The sequence below is a fragment of the Choloepus didactylus genome, chromosome 5 (assembly GCF_015220235.1).
Source record: "Choloepus didactylus isolate mChoDid1 chromosome 5, mChoDid1.pri, whole genome shotgun sequence".
Lineage (NCBI taxonomy): Eukaryota > Metazoa > Chordata > Mammalia > Pilosa > Megalonychidae > Choloepus > Choloepus didactylus.
The window spans coordinates 16,107,934-16,130,384 of record NC_051311.1 but is presented as its reverse complement, the minus strand read 5'-3'; the positions used below and the strand labels follow the sequence as shown (position 1 = coordinate 16,130,384).

General features: G+C 37.4%; 1 protein-coding gene across 1 annotated transcript in view; it reads right to left on the bottom strand.

Moving 5' to 3' along the window:
- Positions 1 to 22,451, bottom strand: part of CCDC7 (coiled-coil domain containing 7) — a 329,716-nt gene that overhangs the window by 262,176 nt on the left and 45,089 nt on the right. The window contains exons 6-8 of the mRNA XM_037837696.1: positions 18,736 to 18,902; positions 3,106 to 3,167; positions 1,982 to 2,038 (exon numbers count right to left, since the gene is read on the bottom strand). Coding sequence (XP_037693624.1) covers positions 1,982 to 2,038; positions 3,106 to 3,167; positions 18,736 to 18,902 — 286 coding nt within the window. The remainder of the gene's footprint in view (positions 1 to 1,981; positions 2,039 to 3,105; positions 3,168 to 18,735; positions 18,903 to 22,451) is intronic.

Below are 22,451 nucleotides of genomic sequence, written 5' to 3'. Positions count from 1 at the left end.
TTATGGAAAATCAGGAAAGTGAGATAAGTAGTTACTCCCTCCTCCTTTTCTACAGCATATCTTACATCCTTTGTGTTTCTATACCCTAACTTTGCTCTACAGTAATATGAAAACACTCTTTACGGATTGGGGTGTTTTTTTTTTGTACAAAATAAAGGATTTTCAGGAAAAAAAACTAGTGGAAAAAAACATAGGAAAAAGCTTCATGACTTTGCGATGTCTAAGAGTTCTTAGAAAACAAACTGAAGGGAAAAATCATTATATTGGACTTAATAAAATTTTAAAACTTTTGCACTTCAAAGGACAATGTTAAGAAAATTAAAAGGCAAACCACAGACTTGGAGAATATGTTTGTAATACAGTTATCTGACAAATGGCTTGTACCTAGAATATATAAAGAATTTCTACACCTGAATAATAATAAGACAACCAATCCTATTAAAAATAGGCAAAAGATTTGAACAGATACTTCACAAAACAAGATATATGAATGGTCAATAGCCAAGTGAAAAGATGCGTAATATCATTAGTCATCAGGAAACTGAAACTTTAACACTACTGAAATAACTCTATACCAATAGAATGCTTGAAATGAAAAAGACTGATGATACTAAATGTTGGTGAAGATGTGGAGTAACTGGAACTCTCATACATTGCTGATAGGAATGTCAAATGGCACAATCACTTTAGAAATCATTTGGCAGCTGCTTATGCAGTTAAACATACGCTTACCCTATATCCCAGCCATCACACATGTAGATATTTGGTGGAAAATATAGAAATCAAACATCTTTGCAAAGTGTGTGGACAGGGAAAAGGAAGTCAAGTCAGTAACATAATTCTCAAGTAATGAGGTATTTACTCTGGGAATCGAATGCTTAAATTTGCTCCTTTTTTAAACTTTTTCCTATCTGTTGTGAAATTCTTATCTCTGAGACACACAATAGGAGCCTTCACCAGACAAATAATTAACTCTACATAGAAATAATACTTAGGAGTTTTTCAGAAATAATAATCCTCCTTTGACAAAAGCTAGAAATTCTAGCCACACAGTAGTTAAAGTGAAATTGAAGACTAACATAATTCTTTAAATAATAAGCATGTTAATTAGTGGATGGCCTACTGTTGCTCTTCCTATTTGTTTCCTTTGATCTTGAAGTATCACTGAAATCATCTTTATCTCTGCAGTAATTTTTGTCTCCATGTGTTCTGGGCATGATTTAGTTCTCTCTTATTTGCCCACCAAACCAATATTATCAGTTTTCTTTCTTTTATTAATTTCCCCATTTCTGGTCCACCAATGACACCCCTTGTTTCTCAATGCCATTGTGGATTTATTCCTTCTAAAATGTCTTCTATAATTTCAAGGAATTTGGAGCAGGAGGGGAGTTAAACATGCATGCTCAATATCTAGGTTGATCCAATCTTCTATTAATTTTATAATTTAAAAGTTAAAGTGCCCTGATGAACATTATTAAATTCATAACAAATTTCCAAATCACAATATTTAGACCAAATGTTTTTGATAAACACATCAATTATCACCTTTCCAGAAATACTAATATTGTAAATAGAGAAGGATTACTAGAAATACCACCTAAAAATTATGTTATAACTAATTTCTAAGGTTCACTTGATTTTTAATACAATCAAGACATTAGCTGATTCTCTTCAAATTCCTTGAAGATCTAGTTAATCTTGCCCCAAACCCTAATTCTGTGTCACTCAGAGAGTCCCATGGCTTCCCTACAACTTTTGTGACATTCAGTGACTTAGTTCCTCATATCTATATTGGGTAATATGTAGCCTTAACCAGAAATTTCAATACTTGTCTTATAGCCAGCTCAATTATATGACTCCAAACTCCAGGAAATCTGTGTTCTTAGCCTAATAATTATTATTTTAAATTATATAAAATCATAGAAATTAATACACTCAACACAGTATTATCACAATGATGCTTAAATGAGTAGAAACTTACGTGGCTCTGCTGCGGAAACATCTACAGGTGTCTCAGCTGAGTGAGTTTTCATGAATTCTGAAATAATTTAAAATGGATTTGTCATTATAACTTTCAGATAGCAATTTATATATATTGAATTTAAATTTCATTTTTTAAATATAACCCATTCAGAGAAAGGAATACATTATGAGAAAATACTAGCTGCTATCACCGTAGATTCTCCCAGGCAACAAATGATATCTGAAAGAACATGTATAACAACTTGTTACTGAACTCATCGTTTTCTCTTCAAAACTCATTCTTCCTCTTGTATTGTCTTACATTATTTAATGATACCATCACCTAATACCCTTTCCTTTCATAACTAATCACCACAATTCACCAATTCTGCCAAGTAAACATTTCTCAAACCTGTCCTTTTTCCTATGTCTCTTTTACAGTGCTGTAATATAGGAATTTATCACACATCTAAAATATAGTCATAACTTATGCCTCCAGTCTTGCCAAGCCCCTATCCCCAAATATAGCTTCTACAATGTTGCTAGTATAATTCTCTAAAATTAATTCAACAGTGTCTCTTCCCTACTGGAAATCTTCATTGATTCCCTATTACATATGGAAAAAACTCTAAGCTCCTTAGCACAGCATCCAAGTCCCTCTATGACTAGGTTCTCTCTTAACTTCACTCTCTAATAATACCAATCCACTTGCAATTCCCTATCCACATATCATGCATGCTGTTTGTTCATGTTATATTCTCTTCTTAAAATGCCAACTCTCTCCTTTCTTCATTTGACTAAGTCCTAGTCACCTTTTAAGGGTGCATCAAATCTTCCTAACTTCCCTCTAGATCTACTACAAATTATACATACCTGTATCATGCATTACATTATTTTGAAATTATACATAATGTGCCTGTGTCCTTACTAAGCTGTTTCATAAGGAAAACAACCAAGTTTTATTCATTTTGTACACTCTTGATTCTAGAATATAAGAACTTTTATTGAAATATCAAACTATTGAACATTTTTAAATCTACCATTGTATTATCAGTTTTATGAATATAAATTTTCAAACGTAAATCTCAATGCTAATGTATTTGGGAAACCTTATAAGGACTAAAGTATATAAAATATTATCACCTTCAATCATCTTCTCTACCATTTCATAATTTTTCACAGGTTCTGGTGGATTTGGGCTAACCCTGTTAAAGTTTTGATAAATAAAACATATTTTAATGTATCAAAGAATAAGAGTTTAAATTATACTTAATAACTACAATGGACATTTTCGACATATGCATTTGTAAAATAAAAGTAATATATTATTTAACATTTCTTCCCAGATACTAAGATAAATTAACCAATAGTTAATGTGAGCAAATAAGTATAAAAGTCAAACTATGTAACTCTATGAATTCTATGTATTTATCCACTTACTATATGTGTGACCTTGGGCCAGTTACTTAACCAATCTGAGCTTCTATTTCATAATCTGAAAAATTGGGGTATAATAGTACCTATCTCATATTATACACGTAAAGTTACTAGAAAAATACCTAGCTCACAGCAGACACTTGAATGTCAGGTATTAATATTAACATATGATTGGAAACTACTTTCATGCCTCATAATCGATAGTTCAAGTGAATATACCTGAACCTCTGAACCAAGGATCTGGTTATGCAACCCCCATGGGAGTCAAACCAAGCCTTCATTTCTTTAAGTCTTGTCATTGACAGACAGAAATACCAGCAAAAGAATTGCATTGATAAATAGGGCACCCTTCCCAATTATAGGTACTTTCTCTTTTTAACATTATAAAATGAAAAGGTTGTGTGTATGTTTAATGCAAAAAAAAAATGGTTGTTTATAAATATAAAATTTTTACTTGAATAAGCTACTATACCAAAAATGGTTGGGGATAACAGAATAATAGGGGAACAAAGAAGTTGCAGTTGATTTAATTTGGTTATTCATAAAAAATTATATTTTCTTACTGTTTACTACATGTGACAGGAAATGTAAATGTGTGTGACTGGTTTCTGATCTTGAGGAAATAACAATCTTATAGGGAAGATATACACATAAATGATTAGATTTATAATTTTTTAAAGTACCTGATTAAGTGACAAACAACAAAGGACAAGAAAGAAGTAACAAAAGGAGAGATCAGTGTAGGACAGCATTTCTCATCCTCAGCACTATGGAGATTTTGGGCTGGATGATTCTCTATTGTGGGAGGCTATGCTGAATGTGGTAGGATTTTTAGCAGCATCACTGGCATCTACCCAGCAGATGCCAGAAGCACCCTTCCCCAGTTATGACCACAAAATGTCTACAGATAAATGCCCCCTGTGGCACAAAATAGCCCCCACTAAAGAATCTCTGCTATATGGGAAAAGCTCTTCCATGGCACTCTAACCTTGCTTGGGTCCAAATGGGATATGTTGGTAAGGCTTGACAATAGTCTGACCCAAATCTTGATGGAATGTCCTATAATTTCTCCCGGAGAAAGGGAAGATAACCTGGTGGGGAGTATTCATGAGGCAGTTTCTCATCCCTATCCACAGTTTTGGTTGAGTGTAGAACTTTACTTCTCTGCCCCCTACCCCAAACCCCAACCCATCAGGGTACAGAAGCAGGCTTTGCAGGCTTCTGTGTTCATCTAGAAATCGCATGACTACAATTTAGCATTGGTTCTCCATTGTAGAGCGACTCACCACTTGTTCTGTCTGTCATCTGGTCCCTCCTGTTCAGTGCCATCCTATGAACTAGGGGTGCAGGGAGCATGACACCACGCTGAGCTTGCTTTTGCTCTCTGTGTAAGTAATAAACTTTCCAAATCCATTTGTGTCCATTTTCTCCTTACCAGCCTAATGTATGGAAGTTTAACAAGACCACCTAGCAGCTGCCACTGCATGGCTGCTTTGGAACTGCTTGACTGCTTGAGAATTTGCCACCAAACATGGGGCCAGTAAGATCACAACGCCTTTTTGGAGGGAAAAAAGAGAAAGAGTCTGGGCAGACTGGGGTAAGAGGATAAAAAGACTCCCTGGAATCCAGCAGTGTCTGCTCTCACCCAAGTGGTGAGAGGCGAGCTGTAAGGGTCTTCCCACTGTCTTACATGTTAATGAGCATTTGGAGGATTAATGGTGAAATAAGGATTAAAACATCTGCCCAAATGATGCCCTAGTTGTTGCTAAAACTTCGTTTGTTGAGACCAAGTGGGCGGGCACTTAAAATGGAAAGTAAATGTTAAGTTGTACTCATAGGTGCCAAACTGTTTCCTCCGTGCCCCCTCATTTCTCCCTGGCCTTTATTTCAACCTCATTTGCTTTAAGAAAAGAAGGTTCTCTACTACTCCACCTAACCCCATGGGCTGGTCTCCTCTGTCCCCTTCCACACATCCTTGAGCTCCCAACCAAAGAGACAACATCATCTTCTAGCAGCTGCTATTCTATCCTCTAAAGACTGTGGGTTCAATTTCTTGGTCTGTGTTTCTGTAAAAACACATCTAAATTCAAAGGATAGGGTTTGGTGATGCATCACATGCTTATAATGTAAATTCTCATAAAGTGTCAAAAAATTCTATTTAGGGCACTCCTACAGATAAAGAAGTGCTAATGGGACAAACCTCCCTATGATTTGTCACCAGTGGTAGGTCAAAATTTAGCTTGTTTGCCTCTACCGTCTGATGGCCAAACTTTTCACTGAATAATGTTCTATTGGCTGGCAAGTCAAAAATTTCCATCTCAACAGCCCTAAGTGCAATGTTATCACACCTCCACCAGCAAAGGTAACTGATAAACCCTGAAAAAATTCACAGGTCTGTGTGCCAAGTAAAGTTTCTTGGCTCTATGTGGGCAGAATTCATAATACATAATCCCTCTGGCATTCAAAGAAAAATTGCTGCCTCTTGCAAAGTGCTGCAAAGACACTGCATGTTAAACCTGTGACCCTTGAAAAAAATTGGTCCATTTTTTTTAACAGTAAAGGAAGCCATGTAACACCTGGCCTTGGCCCCACCTGCTCCTGACCAATGGACTACATGGGATTTTTGATTGCCTCTCAGGACCATCAGTGGTGCCTCACCACTGTTGATGCTTTTTCAAACTGTCATGTTTTATTTGATGGACATTCCAAATACCCAAGTGGTTATAACTGATACTGCTGAAGACATTGTAGAAGCACGTGTTGTGAAGATGCGTAATGGCACGATTAGAAAAATAGTAGTGGTATGAATACACAATTGAGCAAGCAAAGACAGGAGTGCTTCAAAAACTATATGACAGGCCGTACAGACTCCCCTTCCACTTAGGCCACTTAATCCTAATAAGCCTTTTGAATCACAAGTATCAATACCCAACAAGCATGCAAACTGGAGACTGTACCAAAAAGATGTTCCCAATAAACAAAGGAACCTCTGGGGTTTTGGACACAGCATTTACCTGACACCAAGTTCATTCAGGATGCTTGGTCCTGGTTTACAAGTGGATTACCTAAGCTAAAGTTCAGTGGGATACAACGGACCACTAGGGCTGTGTAGTCACAAAGAAAACTGTTTAAAACAGTACATGAAAAAGAGAACTCCACCCAACAGACAGCACTGTGGGCTGTGGAACTTGCTCTAACAAATGCCCCTCAAAATGCACCTTGTTACCCCTATGCCGACTCAGAGACATTAGCCAACAGATTGACAGTATGGTGCCTGGAAGAGGAACAATTGGATGATCAAGTCCCAGTCCCTGTGGGGAGAAGCATTATAGCAACACATCGCACACAACACATGGCCTCTGTTGTAATGCATATTAACACTCATGAAAAAAACAAAATAAAACAAAAAAAAAAACTTCCACAATAAACATCAGAGAAACCAAAAGCTAACTAGATTACTCCACCCCAGTAAAATCTACAGACACATGGATATATACCATTGCACAGGAAATGACAATCCAGCTATAATCCAGGCCTACTCCCAAAAGAAGGTCTAGTGATTCCAAAACACAAAGCCAAAATGCCTGGTAAATGTGCCTGGATTGCCAGATACACAGTGGAGTGGCAAAGGAAATTCTGGAGCACATAGCCATATACAGGCATACCTCATAAATATTGTGGGTTTTGTTCCAGACCATTGATATAAAGCAAATATCGCAATAAAGCAAATCACAAGGGGTTTTTGGTTTCTCAATGCATACAAAAGTTATGTTTATGCTATACTGTACTCTCTTTAGTGCACGGTAGCATTATGTCTAAAAAGACAATGTATATACCTTAATTTAAAAATACTTTATTGCTAAAAAATGCTAACCATCATCTGAGCATTTCAGTGAGTCAGAATCTTTTTGTTGGTGGAAAGTCTTACCTCAGTGTTGATGGCTGTTGACTGATCAGGGTGGTGGTTGCTGAAGGGTAGCGTGACTGTGGCAATTTCATAAACTAAGACAAGCTTGCCACATTGACTGATTCTTCCTTTCATAAAAGATTACTCTGTAACATATGATGCTGTTTGATAACATTTTACCCAGAGTAGAAATTCTTTCAAAATTGGAGTCACTCCTCTCAAACCCTGCCACTGTTTTATCAACTAAGTTTATGTAATATTAAAGCCTTTGTTGTCATTTCAGCAATGTTCACAGTATCTTCACCAGGAGTAGATTCTATCTCAAGAAATAACTCTTTCCTCATCCATAGGAAACAAATCCTCATCAGTTAAAATTTTTTCATGAGATTGCAGCAATTTAATGACATCTTCAAGCTCCACTTCTAATTTTAGTTCTCTTGCTATTTCTACCACATCTACAGTGACTTCCTCCGCTGAAGTCTTGAAACTGTCAAAGTCACCCATGAGGGTTGGAACCAACTTCTTCCAAACTCCTGTTAATGTTTATATGTTGACCTCCTCCCACAAATCATGAATGCTCCTGATGGCATCTAGAATGGTGAATCCTTTCCAGAAGGTTTTCCATTGACTACACCAAGATCCATGGATAGGAATCACTATCTATGGGAGTTATAGCTTTAAGATGTGTATTTCTTAAATAATAAAACTTGAAAGTAGAAATGACTCCTTGATCCATGGCTGTAGAATAGATGTTTTACTGGCAGGCATGAAAACAACATTAATCCCATTGCACATATCCACCAGAACCCTTGGATAATCAGGTGCACCTTCAGTGAATGGTCATATTTTGAAAAGGATCTTTTCTTCTGGGCAATAGGTCTCAACAGTGGGCTTAAAATATTCAGTAAACTATGTTGTAAACAGATGTGCTATCACCCAGGCTTTGTTGTTCCATGTATAGGGCACATGCATAGTAGATTTAGCATAATTCTTAATGGCCCTAGAATATTTGGAATGGTGAATGAGCATTTGTTTCAACTTAAAGTCACCAGCTGCATTACCCCTAACAAGAAAGTCAGGCTGTCCTTTGAAGTTTAAAACCAGGCATTGATTTCTCCTCTCTAATTATAGAAGTCCTAAATGGCATCTTCTTCGAGTAGAAGGCTGCTTCATCTACATTGAAAATCTGTTGTTTAGTGTAGCCACTTTCATCAATGATCTTAGCTACATCTTCTGGATAATTTGCTGCAGCTTCTACATCAGCACTTACTGCTTCACCTTGCACTTTAATGTTATGAAATGGCTTCTTTTCTTAAACTTCATGGACCAAGTTCTGCTAGCTTCAAACTTTTCTTCTGTAGCTTCCTCACCTCCTCTCAGACTTCATAAACTGAAGAGAGGGCCATGTTCTGGCTTAGGCTTTGGCTTAACAGAATCTTGTGGCTGGTTTGATCTTCTATCCAGATCACCAAAACTTTCTCCATATCAGCAATGAGGCTGTTTCACTTTCTTATCATTCATGTGTTCACTGGTGTAGCACTTTCAATTCCTTCAAGAACTTTTCCTTTGCATTCACTACTTGGCTGTTTGTTGCAAGAGACCTAACTTTCAGCCTGTCTTAGCTTTCAACATGCCTTCTTCACTAAGCTTAATCATTTCTAACTTTTGATTTAAAGTGAAAGACATGCAACTCTTCCTTTCACTTGAACACTTAAGAGACTATTGTAGGGTTATTAATAGGCCTAATTTCAATATTGTTGCAGTTCAGGTAATTAAGGAGGTCAGAGGAGAGGGAGGGAGATGGGGGGATGCTTGTCAGTGAAGCAGTCAGAACACATGCAACATATCAATTAAATTCACCACTTTATATGGCCGTGGTTCATGGCACTCCAAAAAAGAATTATAACAGTAACATCAAAGATCACTGGTCACAGATCAACATCACAAATAAAATAATGAAAATTTTTGAAAATTTGAAAGAAGTACCAAAATGTGACACAGAGACACAAAGTGAGCGCATGCTGTTGGAAATATGGAAATATGGCATCAATAGTCTTGCTTGACACAGGGTTGTCATGAACTATCAATTTATAAAAAAAAAAGAAAAAAGAAAAAACACTATATGCAAAGCACAATAAAATGAGTTATGTCTATACCAGATCTCCTACCTTCCTCTCAAGACTACTTCTGAGTATTCACCGCAGAATTTTCAGGATTTGGCACCACCATCCCCAGACCATACTATTCAAGGACTCCTAAACAAACTATATCAGATATTTGGACTCCTCAAACAAATACAGTCAGACAACACCTTTATAGCCCATTGTTTCCAGCAGTGAATTACTACATGGGCCATTCGCTATACATGTCATGCCCCATATCATCCACAGGCACAAGAGCCATAAAAAGATCCCTACATAGATTCTTGAAAAGAAAACACACACACACACACACACACATAAAAGATGTAGGCACCCAGGGAGAACCTCCCAATGGCACAAACAGTTAAGAACAAACAATATTGGTTCTAAATGCAGCAATTCCCTGAAAAGATACATCCCATTTGGATAAAATGTTTACTTCATATTGAGGAGGGGAGAAGTGGCCCAGACTGGCTGCACAACACCCAAACCACATAATTACCTTTCTTGCTCTTCTTTTTTATGGTCCCACCCCTGCCTCTAGGAAACTTGGCTATTGGAATCTTCAAGTAGCAAGAAGACCCAGGGGTGGAGCTTCCCTTACTACCTGGTTATGCTTGCTAAATCTGGACAGTTATGGATATTGATGACAATGATTGTGATCATGAGGTGACAACTCATAAGGTAGCTCTGACATACCCTGTGCTCTAGAGTGGGAGACGTTCTAGGTTAGCACATGGTATACAAGAAATAAAGCAATGAGTCAGCTAGATATAGCCTAGATTAGACATGAGGAATGGAAAAAGAATGAAGTAGTGCCTGCAGGAACTGGTCTTCTCAAACATGTGTCCATGAAGGGAGAGCAAAAGCCCTGGCTGTTAGGGAAGGAATGCCTTAGGCACTGGGAGTAGGTTCTTACCTGTAGGACAACTGGCCTGGCAAGTCGTATCAGAAAGCTTTGATAACCCTGTCCCAGACTGTGGCTACTGCCCTCAGATTAACTACTGGAAATGCATTCTATCAAGAAACTTTAAATGAGGTATATTGACTTTAGAAGTGAATAGCCTCCACCCTAAAAGAGCTAGATTAATTTTCTGGGTAGTATATGGATATCATTTCTGGATATCAATTTTCATATTATATGAATCTCCTTAGATTATTTGTGACACCCTATGGTCTTCCTCTATCACCTAAGAAAAAAGGAAAACTTTCCTATATGCTTTTCCCAGACCATAGCTATTGCTCTAAATGTAACTGATTGCTGGATCTGTCATCTCCCACCTGACCCTTCTGCCATAAAACACTTCAAAAGGTAGATTCTCTCCTACACCTTTCTGGTACCTAAAGTCTCCTCCCATTGTTAATACCAACCTCCAGTTTTGTAAAATTAACCACCAACCCCAAATCTAGAAAAACGCTGCTGCTGAAGTCACAACAAACAAGTCTAATCTTTCCTGTGCAAGCGGTGATAGCAGTACATTGCTCTGGACTTCCTCCCAGCCAGTCAAGGTGGGATATGTGAAATTGCTAGCACCTCTTATCACACTTGATTAATGACACATTTAACTGCCATGATTCTGGGTAGGGAGACTGGCTGCAGTCTATCCTCCAAATGGGCTTGATCTCCCTGCCAGGAGGATAGTCACATTCACTCTTTTCCAATTTTGCCTAACACAAATAAAAAGAATTTGGTCTAAGTCCCTTTCAGTACAACAAACAAGAGTACATGGTGGGGAGGCATGTTCTTCTAAAAGAATTCTTGGTTGGAAACATTAAAGGTCAAAGAGTGAATTTGTAAGGAAACATCTCCATCATGGCAGTCTGACAACCTTACAGAGCTCCACATAAACCACCTAGCCAAGACTTGTCCTCAGTGTGACCCAAGTCCTGATGGAAAGTACTGCAATTGCTCCTGGAGAAATGGAAGATAAGCCTAGTGGGGAGTCTTCAATAGGCAGTTTCTCATCTCATCCCCATATTGGGGAGACTGCCACAAGTCACTCATCCATCTCTCTGGTTTCAGTTGGGTGCAGAACTGTCCACCTCTCCCTTCCTTAGAGTACAGCTGAAGGCGTCTAGATAAGTCTAAAAATCTTCTTGGTTGTAGTTTATATTTCACTCTTCCATGGCAGAGTAATTCATCACTTGTTCTGCCTGTCATCTGGCAACTCTTCTGTATTGAACTATGGAACTAGGGACACAGGGAGCTGGCACCATGGTGATCTTGCTCTTGCTGTCTGTGTAAATAATAAACTATCCAAATCCATTTGTGCCCATTGTCTCCCTACCAGTCTAACACATGGAAGTATATGACATACCAACCTTGTAGTTGCCACTGCGCTGCTACTTCAAGGCTGCTTGACAAGCATGTAAATGAGAACAATATTTTAAAAAATATTTGGTAGGATATAACAGTGCGGGGGGATAGTTGTCTCCAATTCCCTCTGTTCTCTCCTAATCACTACTCTTCTCAAGGCCAACAATGACCTCTTTCTAAATTCATTGGTCAGTTCTCAGTCCTCACCTTCTTGACCTATGCTCAGCATTTGACATCATTGGTTGGTCCCTTCCACTAGTTATACATTCTTCACTTGTCTTCCAGGGCAGCACACTGTCTTTCTACCTCTTTAAGAAATCCCTTTTTATTCCCCTTTTCTAGCCTCCGTCTTGTCCCATCTTGATTCTCTGTTTATACTCACTCCCTTCATGACCTCACCCAGTCTTTTTGTCTGTATGTGAATAGCCTCCGAATTCCTATTTCCAGCACATATCTCTCCTAAACACCAGAAGCATATTTCCAACTGCCTACTCAAATATGTACCCAATATTTCTGATATCTCAAACTCAGTATCTTCAAAACAGAACTGCTGATCTTCCCTCCTCAAAACTCATTCCACCCACAGCCTATCCCATTGATAGTGACAGCAATTTCATTATTCTGACTGCTCAGACCAAAAGCCTTGAACTAATTCTTGGCTCTTCTCTTTCACACTCCACATCCAATCCATGAGGAAAGCTTATTGACTCTACCTTCAAAATGTATCTCATTATCCCCAGTGAAACCACTAACTGATCTGAAACATCATCATCTCTCACTTGGATTATTGTAACAAGCTCTTAATTGGACTCCCTGCTTCTACTCTTGACCTGCTACAGTCCAATCTCAACACTACATTCAGTTATCCTTTTAAAACATAACTCAGATCACGCTACTTCTCTTCTCAAAACCCTCCAGTGGCTCCAACTCATGACAATCAGAATAAAAAAAGTTTTTAAATGACCTAAAAAGCCTCACACCTATTTCCAGCCAAGATCTTGTTCCTATATGATCTGGGCCTGTTACTCTCTGACCTAATGTCCTTCTATTCTCTTCATTATCTCTGCTCCAGCCACACTGGTCTCCTTGATTTTTCTCCAATATGCTCCCCTTTTAGGACCTTTGCCCTGGATATTCCCTCTGCCTAAAATGCTCTTCCCCTAAATATTGATGGCTAATTCTCTTGTCTTCTTCAAGAATTTTTTCAAATGTCAGCTTCTCAGTAAATCTGAAACTGCCTATCTTACATAAAACTGAAACTCCTAATCCCAACCTTGGCAACTCAATCTCCCTTTTCCATGCCCTACTTTTTCTTTTTGCCTTAACATAGGTTTATTGCTTATTAACAGACTACAAAATTCACCTTTTAATTATGCATGTTTTGTTTATTGCCTGTCTCCTGTACCTTTCCCTAGAATATAAACTGCATTAAAAGCAGAGATGTTTGTCAGTTTTGTTTTCTGATATAGCCCTGTGTTGATTTGAAGCTGTATGTACCCCAGAGAAACATGTTCTTAAATCTAATCCAGTCCTGTAGGTGTAAACCCATTTTAAGTAGGAGCTTTTGATGAGGGTACTTCAGTTAAGGTGTGGCCCACTTCAATCAGGATGGGTCTTAATCCTATTATTGGAGTCCTTTAATAAGTGGAGTGAAATTCAGAAAGACAGAGAGAAAAAGCCAAAGAAGAAAGAAGCTGAAACCAGTGGAACCCAGAAGAGAATTGAAAAAGCAGGAGAGGTTGCCATGTGCATTGCCGTGTGACAGAGGAGCTAAGGGCCAATGATCACCAGCAGCTGGCCTCAGAACACCAGTCTTCAGAGTGAAAGCAATGCTTTGACACCTTGGTTTAGGCTTTCTTTTAGTCTCAAAACTGTAAGCTAATAAATTCCCATGTTTAATTCCATCCATTTCATGGCATTTTCTTGAGCAGCCTAGGAAAATAAAACAATTCCAAATGTCTATGACAGGGCCTGGCACATACTCTGTATAAATAAATATAGTTTAAGTCTTAAGAATCACCCACATTCCTTCAAACTTCACAGATAATGGCAGCAGAAATGATCATCAGTTAAAGCAGGGTGACTCCTATATAATAATCATTGCAGGTCCTTGAAAAAAGAAGCTAAATGATATATCAGTCATGGTTCTGGTGGGAAATAAATAGCATATTCAAAATGGATAATTTGAGAAGATTTCAGTAAAGGGACTATTTGCAAAGACATGCACAGGACGTAGGGAAACCACAAAGTATAGTGTTAACCTACAGAGGCTAAGAACATCAAATGGAGCTATTATTTCCTATAGGCAAAAAATGACCAGGAGAGAGAGTAATTACAAAAAACTAGAAAAAGCTGTGGGGAGAGGCTGTGGAAGGGACTTATGGCTTCAATGGTAGAACTCAGCCAGCCCTTGGAACCCCTCAAAAAGGGACCCTGAAGAATAAACACCCTACTATCACTTTCTTTCCTCCATCATTCTTGTTCATCTATCAGATTGGAAAAGATTAAAAAGTTTGATAAAGCATGGTATTGGCTAAGGTCTGGGAATCATGTGACATAATGAACCAGAACTATTACAGTCTTTCTGAAGGGCATTATGGCAATATCTATCAAAAATTTTAAATGCACACACCATTGAAAAAGCAATTGCATTTCTAACAGTTTATTCTTCAGATAGACTCATATGACTGTCCAAGGATGTATGCAACATTATTCGTAACAACTAAAACAGAAAATGCCCTAAATTCAAGTAGTAGGGAATTGATTTGATAAATTAGGGTGCAGGCTTATAATGGAATATAATGTTGTCAGTAAAGAAAAACCATATGGATCTATATATTGTTTATAGATCCAACTCTAAAGTAAGATATAAACCAGTATGCATAGTTTGAATCCATTTCTATAAATAAAAAGATTGTACAGATGCATAATTATGTGTATTTTGTCCAGAAATTTTATAAAATTCTTAATCTTATACACACACAAACACACATACACACAAATTAACTATGGTTGCTTTTAGGGAGTGTGACTAAAGGTCTCTGGAAAAGAAAATTTACTTCATTAAATTGAATAACCTTCCATACTGCTTGAATTTTATGATGTGCAGTTTTTTGTTTTACAACTAAATATAAACAGCTTAAATGTTTTTAAAAAGAGAACTGAAATATTTGATTTCTGCCTAGCTAAAACGATAGTAACTAAGAAATGAAAAGGATAGGAAAATGTATCAATTTAACAGGTAAAATATATAGTAGTACCCTAACAGTCTGGTTTTCACACCTTATTTCCATCATCAGCCCCTTTTACAAGGCATTTGTAGCAAACTATGAAGGAGAAATAAGTTTCTCAATCTCTTTCCATCTTTTTTTATCATATGAGCATGCAGACATGGTCCCTGACCTCAATAAAATTACAATCTAATTAGGCAGATGAAAGGTTGAACAATACAAAGCAATATATGACTAAATGTGACACAAGAGGTACAATAAGTTACAGGAATTCAGAGGAGACAAACATCATTACTGATTATATTACGTTGGAAAGGTATCAATTAACCGATGACTTTGATTTGGGTAAACAAAGAATAAGTTGTTTAGGGTATTCTAGTAAAAGGGCCACAGCTATATCAAAGACAGATCAGTGTTACAGCACAAAACATACTTTAGAAGTGGTGAGTTTATTGGTCTCCCTGGAGCAGAGAAGTTATACAGTGACTAATAAAGTTAAACAGAATTGAGAGAAATTGTGGAGAATTTTAAATAAGAGGTTAATAAGTGGGAATGGGAAAACATAGGATTTTTAAGCAAGAAGGAGACATGAGAAGTAGTTTCTTTTATTTTTATTTTGAGGTAATTGAAGATTTATATACAGTTGCAAAAGAAAAATAGAGATCACATATATCCTTCACCCAGTTTCCCCAAATGCTAGTATCTTACATAACTATAGTACAACATCACAACCAGGAAATTCACCAGGATGGGTCTTAATCATATTACTGGAGTCCTTTACAGATAGAATGAACTCCGACATGAGAGAGAAACCACAGAAACAAGAAGCTGAAAAACCCAGAAGAGAAGGGAGAGACCAGCGGACTCTGTAATGTGCCTTGCCATGTGACAGAAGAGCCAAGGTTCACCAGCAGTCAGTGATCCTTGATGATCCCTTGATTTGGACATCTTCCCCACCTCAAAACCATGAATTCCCATTGTTTAACCCAACCCATTTCATGGTATTTGCTTTCAGAAGTCTAGGAAACTGAAACAATGTCTTTGGCCATTTTTTTAACTGGATTGTTTTTTACTGCTAACTTTTGAATCCTTTATATATTCTATGTACACGTCGTTTGTCAGATATGTGGTTTCCAAACATTTTCTCCCAGTCTGTAGCCTGTCTTTTCATTCTCTTATCAGGATCTTTTGCAGAGCAAAAATTTTTTATTTTGACGAGATCCAATTTATCATTTTTCTTTTTATGGCTCATGCTTTAGATGTCTGTTTGTCTAGAACTATTTGCCTAGCCCTAGGTCCTAAAAATTTCCTCCTATATTTTTCTAAAAGTTTTACTGTTTTACACTTTACATTTAAGTTCACGATTTATTTTTACTTAATTTTTATATAAGCCATGAGGTTTAGGTTGAGGTTCATTTTTTGCCTATGAATATTCAACAGCTCCAGCTCCATTTGTTCAAAATGCTATCCTTCCTCCACTGAATTGCTTTCTCATCTTTGTCAAAAATCAGTTGGGCATATTTGCATGGGTCTATATCTGTATTCTCTTTTCTGTTTCATGATCTATGTGTCTATCACTTCACCAATACCGCACCCTCTGTATTACTGAAGTTATACAGTAGGCCTTAATATCATGTACAATGATTTCTCACAGTTTATTCTTGTTTTTAGAAAAAAAATTAGTCATTCTAGGTCCTTTGCCTTTGTATATAAATTTTGGAATAAAAGTGTCTATGTCTACTAACAACCTTGCTGACATTATTATGATAGGAATTTCATTAAGCAATTTAGGGATAATTGATAACTTTCCTATATTTAGTCTTTCAATCCAGGAACATGACATGTCTTTCCAATTATTTGGGCACTCTTTGATTTCTTTCATCTTCATTTTGTAATTTTCAGCAGACACTTTACATGAATTGTTAAGTTTATACCTAAATTTATTTATACCTACGTTAAGTTTATGCCAAACTTAAATGACATACCTAAATATTTCCTTTTCTTTGGAGCAACAGTTAATAGTTGTGTTTTTTATTTTGACTTTCACATGTTCATTGTCAGTATACAGAAATGCAATTGATTTTTGTGTGTTGACATTTTGCCATGCAATCTTATTGAGCTCACTTGTTATTTCTACGGAACTGCTGTTTGTTTTCATAGATTCCTTAGGATTTTCTATGTAGACTATCATTTTATCTGAAAGTGGGTCCAGTTTAATTTCTTCCTTACCAATCTGTATGCCTTTTACTACTTTTTCTTGCCTTACTGCAGTTGCTGGAACTTCTAGTACTATGCTGAATATGAGTGGTAGGAAGTGACACCAAGGAAACAAAAAAAATCTATGTATAGCTTACTCAGTGTACTGGTTTGTGTGTATTGTGTCCTCCAGAAAAAGCCATGTTCTCTGATGCAATCTTGTGGGGCAGACATTTTAGTGCTGATTAGATTGGAATCCTTTGAGTGTTTCCATGGAGATGTGACCCACCCAACTGTAGGTGATAACTCTGATCAGATAACTTCCATGGAGGTGTGGCCCCACCCATTCAGTGTGGGCCTTGATTACTGGAGCAGTACATAAGCTCAGGCAGAAGAATCAAGCTTGCTACAGCCAAGAGGGACACTTTGAAGAAAGCACTGGAACTGAGAGAGGAGCTTCAGCTTACAGAGACATTTTGGAGGCAGCCTTTGAAAGCAGACTTTTGCTCCAGAGAAGCTAAGAGAGGACAAATGCCCTAAGAGCAACTAAGAGTGACATTTTTGAGGAGCTGAAGCCTAGAGAGGAACGTCCTGGGAGAAAGCCATTTTGAAAGCAGAACTCCGGAGCAGATGCCAGCCATGTGCCTTCCCAGCTAACAGAGGTTTTCCAGACACCATTGGCCATCCTCCAGTGAAGGTACCCAATTGTTGATGCATTACCTTGGACACTTTATGGCCTTAAGACTGTAACTGTGTAACCAAATAAACCCCCTTTTATAAAAGCCAATCCATCTCTGGTGTTTTGCATTCTGAAGCATTAGCAAACTGGAACACTCAGATTCCCATTTACCTAACTTCACACACCACCACCCCCAAAATAATTGAGTATATTCTATGTAGGGTGATGATTTATTAAACTATTTAATTTCAATACAGCTAAACCTGAATTATCAAAAATAATGAGTGCCAACAAATAATGAGAGTATCACTGTAACCATTCTTTTGAATCCTCTCCCAACCAACAAAAAGGTTTTTCTTACCTAAAAGTGTAGGAAATTGAATTCTTTGAAATATATCCCTGTTCATACTCAATTTTTAATGAAAGTGTTCATGAACAAGAAAATGTTTGATTAGACCTTATATAATATCCTGTTCATTATAAAGAACTAATTGATCAAATTGAGAAGAGTTTACAAGCCAGATATTCCAAAATCAGCAATGTCCAATGGAACTTTCTAATAATAGCCACATATTGCTACTGAGCACTTGAACTGTAGCTAGTGTGACTAAGGAATTTAATTTTTAGTTGAATTGAATTTAAACAGCAACATGTGCTAGTGACTACTGTATACAGCAGTGCTGCTTCAGGCTATTCAAAATTTCAAATAGGAACATTTCCAGTCAGAGCAAGCTGACTAGATCTGATTAGATTTAGAAGCCCTGTGTATAGTCATAATATCTGAACCATTATCTTATAGTCAATGCTAGTTATATATTCCCTTTTATTGGTTTAATTCATTCATTGAATTCTTATAATTTACTTACGTGGGTTTAGACAACATGGCTTTGAAGGAGTATTTAGACATATGTTTAAGACGTTCTCTCAGTTGTTCAAGTTTTTGCACTTGCTTTACTACTTGTGAAAGGCTTAAAATGACTGTTTTTTCAGGTACTGAAGTCTCTACTTCTGAAATACTTTGATCTTTACTTAACTAAAATAATAGAATTAATCAGTTAATTACAAAATACTCCTTTTGCTCTCCATAACTCAAAGAAATTTCATCATTTATCATATCTAAATAATTATTAAGTTAATCTTATCTTTTGCTATAAGAATATTTTATGAATATTTTACAGATATACTTAGACAAGCAATTATCTACCAACAAAGATATAGCTTAGTGTTGACTATTATATGAAAAAACTGAAATCTAGTTTTCTGTTTATTATTTTAATAAATAGGGATTTTGAGCACGTTCAATAACAATGACATAGCAGGATGAATTAAGTGTAATTCAAAATATTTAAATGTGTGATTCTAAAATATTATTACTTACCCAAAATCCTTTTGAGAATACCCTTACTGTAATAAACTATAGAAAGACAAGTAATGTGCTCTCAAAGGAAAATACCCCCTACTATTAATGCCCAGAAGTTAACACATAAAAACTTAGAAAGCTGGCATTCCTCACTGCATAGGGAAGGGTGTGACCCATTTGGGTGTCTCAAGCCCTTTGGAATAGACCAAGATGAAAGTAATGGTCAATAGGGAGAAACAATAAATTCCAAAGAATAAGGTGACAGACTATAATTAAAATTCTAGTTAATAGCTCTACTTAAAGGAAGTTCAGCAAGAATGAGTATCTAAAAAACCACAGTGAACAAAACCTAGAAACAGACAACATGTGGAGGCATAAACAGGCAGAATAGCAATAGGGGTCAGGAAGTTATTACAGGAGATTAGTAAATATCCACCCTTGGAAAGATCTCTAATTCTTATGGCTGGGAAAACTAAGGGGGTGGGGGTGGGTCAAGGCATAGTCCTACAATCTAGCAAAGAGAAACGCTAGCATTTGGGGGTTTAAAACAGAGACCCTGTTTTAATATTGGCTACCTGGCATGGGACTAGAGATTAGGACATAACAGGAGAAAGTAAATGCTGGGTAATCTGAGATTAGGGGGAGGGAGGACATGGGAAGGGATGTAGAACAGGTGGAAGGGAAGCAAGAGACCTACAGAAACTCTGTGGACAAAGGCAAGGTCCAAAAGAAGAGGCTACCAATTAAGAATTAAGTCTAAAAAGATATGGCAGTCAGTGTATATGTGCCAGTTATCAATTTATTGCCCATCACCTCCAAATCTACCCTTCATTGCCCTGCTTGTGATAATGGAATATTTCTCCATTGACAGGTGGCACAATATTAACCTTTGTCAGTAGAGGGTACTAGAGAGACACTAGAGGAAGAAACTTTGCTTCTTAGTTCTTGGATTTCTTCTCTGCTTGCTCCTATGGCATAGGCAGCCAGCAAGGCACACTATACAGCAAGTTTCAACACCACCCCATGAGTGGCTTCCTGGCAAGGTCCCTGACATAGCACCTTCCCACGGGCAGCTTCCTCTGGCACTTCTTACCAAAATCCACCCCCCCGTGGGAAGCTTTCCAGCATAACTCCTTTATGGACAGCTTCCCAGTGAATTCTGAAGTATAGTACACCCCTGGAAGATGATTTTCTCCAGTATTGTACTGGGTAGCTTCCCAGTGTACCACCCATAGGCAGCTTCTCAGTGAGTTCCAGTTCCACCAGTATGGCACCTAAGCGAACTTCTACACTATCCAGTGGACAACTGCCATGCCTTCTTCAACCAGGTCTGGATCTCAGGGATGGATTGAATATGGGGGATGAATGGAAGAGAGTTGTCAAGGATGGTCACCACATTTCTGGTTTACCCAACTGAATACATGGTACTACCATTCACTGAAACAAGGAAGAGGTATGAGTTTAGGCATAAAGAATCCTTATTTTTTACCCATTAGGTGTGAGGTTCAATAGTCTACTAGGTAATGATACACAAGTCTGGAGTTCAGAGGATAGTGCTGAGCAAGTGGTATATATTTCTAAGTTACCAGCTGTGCCAGTTTGAATGCATTATGTCCCCCAAACACCATTATCTTTGATGTAATCTTGTGTGGGCAGACCTATCAGTGTTGATTAGATTGTAATTCTTTGAGTGTTTCCATGGAATGTGCCCCAACCAACTGTGGGTGATAACTCTGATGAGATAATTTCCATGGAGGTGTGGTCCCACCCATTCAGGGTGGGCCTTGATCAGTGGAGCCATATAAATGGGCTGACAAACAGAAGGAACTCAGTGCAGCTGTGAGTGATGTTTTGAAGAGGAGCTACAGCCAAGAGGGACATTTTGAAGAAAGCACAGGAGCTGCAGACGAGAGACAGTTTGCAAACAGGTGTTGAAAGCAGACTCTTGCTCCGGAGAAGCTGAGAGAGGACAAATATACCAAGTGCAACTAAGAGTGACATTTTTGAAGAACTGCAGCCTAGAGAGGAACGTCCTGGGAGAAAGCCATTTTGAAACCACAACTTTGGAGCAGACGCCAGCCACGTGCCTTCCCAGCTAACAGAGGTTTTCCGGACACCATTGGCCATCCTCCAGTGAAGGTACCCAATTGCTGATGTGTTACCTTGGACACTTTATGGCCTTAAGACTGTAACTGTGTAACCAAATAAAGCCCCTTTTTATAAAAGCCAGTCCATCTCTGGTGTTTTGCATTCTGGCAGCATTAGCAAACTAGAACACCAGCATATATAACTGAATGGAAACTTTGGATGAGAAGTTTAAAGTAAGGAAAAAAAATGAAGGTACAGGATGAAATCTTGAGACATCAACATTTAATGACTGAATAAAGGAGGTGACCCTGAAAGGGAGAGTATAATTCACAGAAGCCAAGTAATAATGTTTCATAAAAGAGGAAGTGATCAAAAAATATTAACCATAGCTAAGGTAAAGAAAAATGCCTGTCAGATTTAACAACATACAAATTGTTAAGAACCATGGAGAGAGAATATTTTCTTTGTTATAGAGCCAGAATCTAATCTTGATAGGTTGAAAAATGTTTGGGAAGTCAAAACATAGTGTATAGTAAATTGTGAACAAAAATATATTGGCACTGACCTGTAATGTATCCTCTACAGTTAAACTACTCAAGTTGTATAGAAAGTCCATAAACAACTCAAATGGATAATTTGGCCCTTTTAAGGACAAAATGTCCAGATTAACCACTTTGCCAGGTGCTAGTTTATCAATTGAATAAAATTTTTTAAAAAGCCAAGTAGTTTCATTGTTCCAGAACTGTCTTCCTGTCTGCAATGTTTTTCTTTCCCCTCTTTATGAATCTTTATAAACATATAAATGTTTGCCTTTATTTCCTGATAATTTAATGACTATTTTCCCTCATGTGAATAAAAGAGAAACATGCCTGTAGCTAAAGGGAAATATGGCATGAAATGAGAGAGACTTAAGCATATTAAAAACCTGAACTAAAAGATATAATTAAATGGAAAAGTTGGGTATATAAGACAGAATGATTAATCAAAGTTCTTGAGAAGGCAAAATGAAATGGGATCCAGGGGTGACATCATCAACATGGCAATGTAAACAACTACTGAAAAGTTCTCTCCAGAGAATCAATGAAAAACAGGACAATTATGAATTGTTTGAAACTCTGGAGGAGAATATAGACT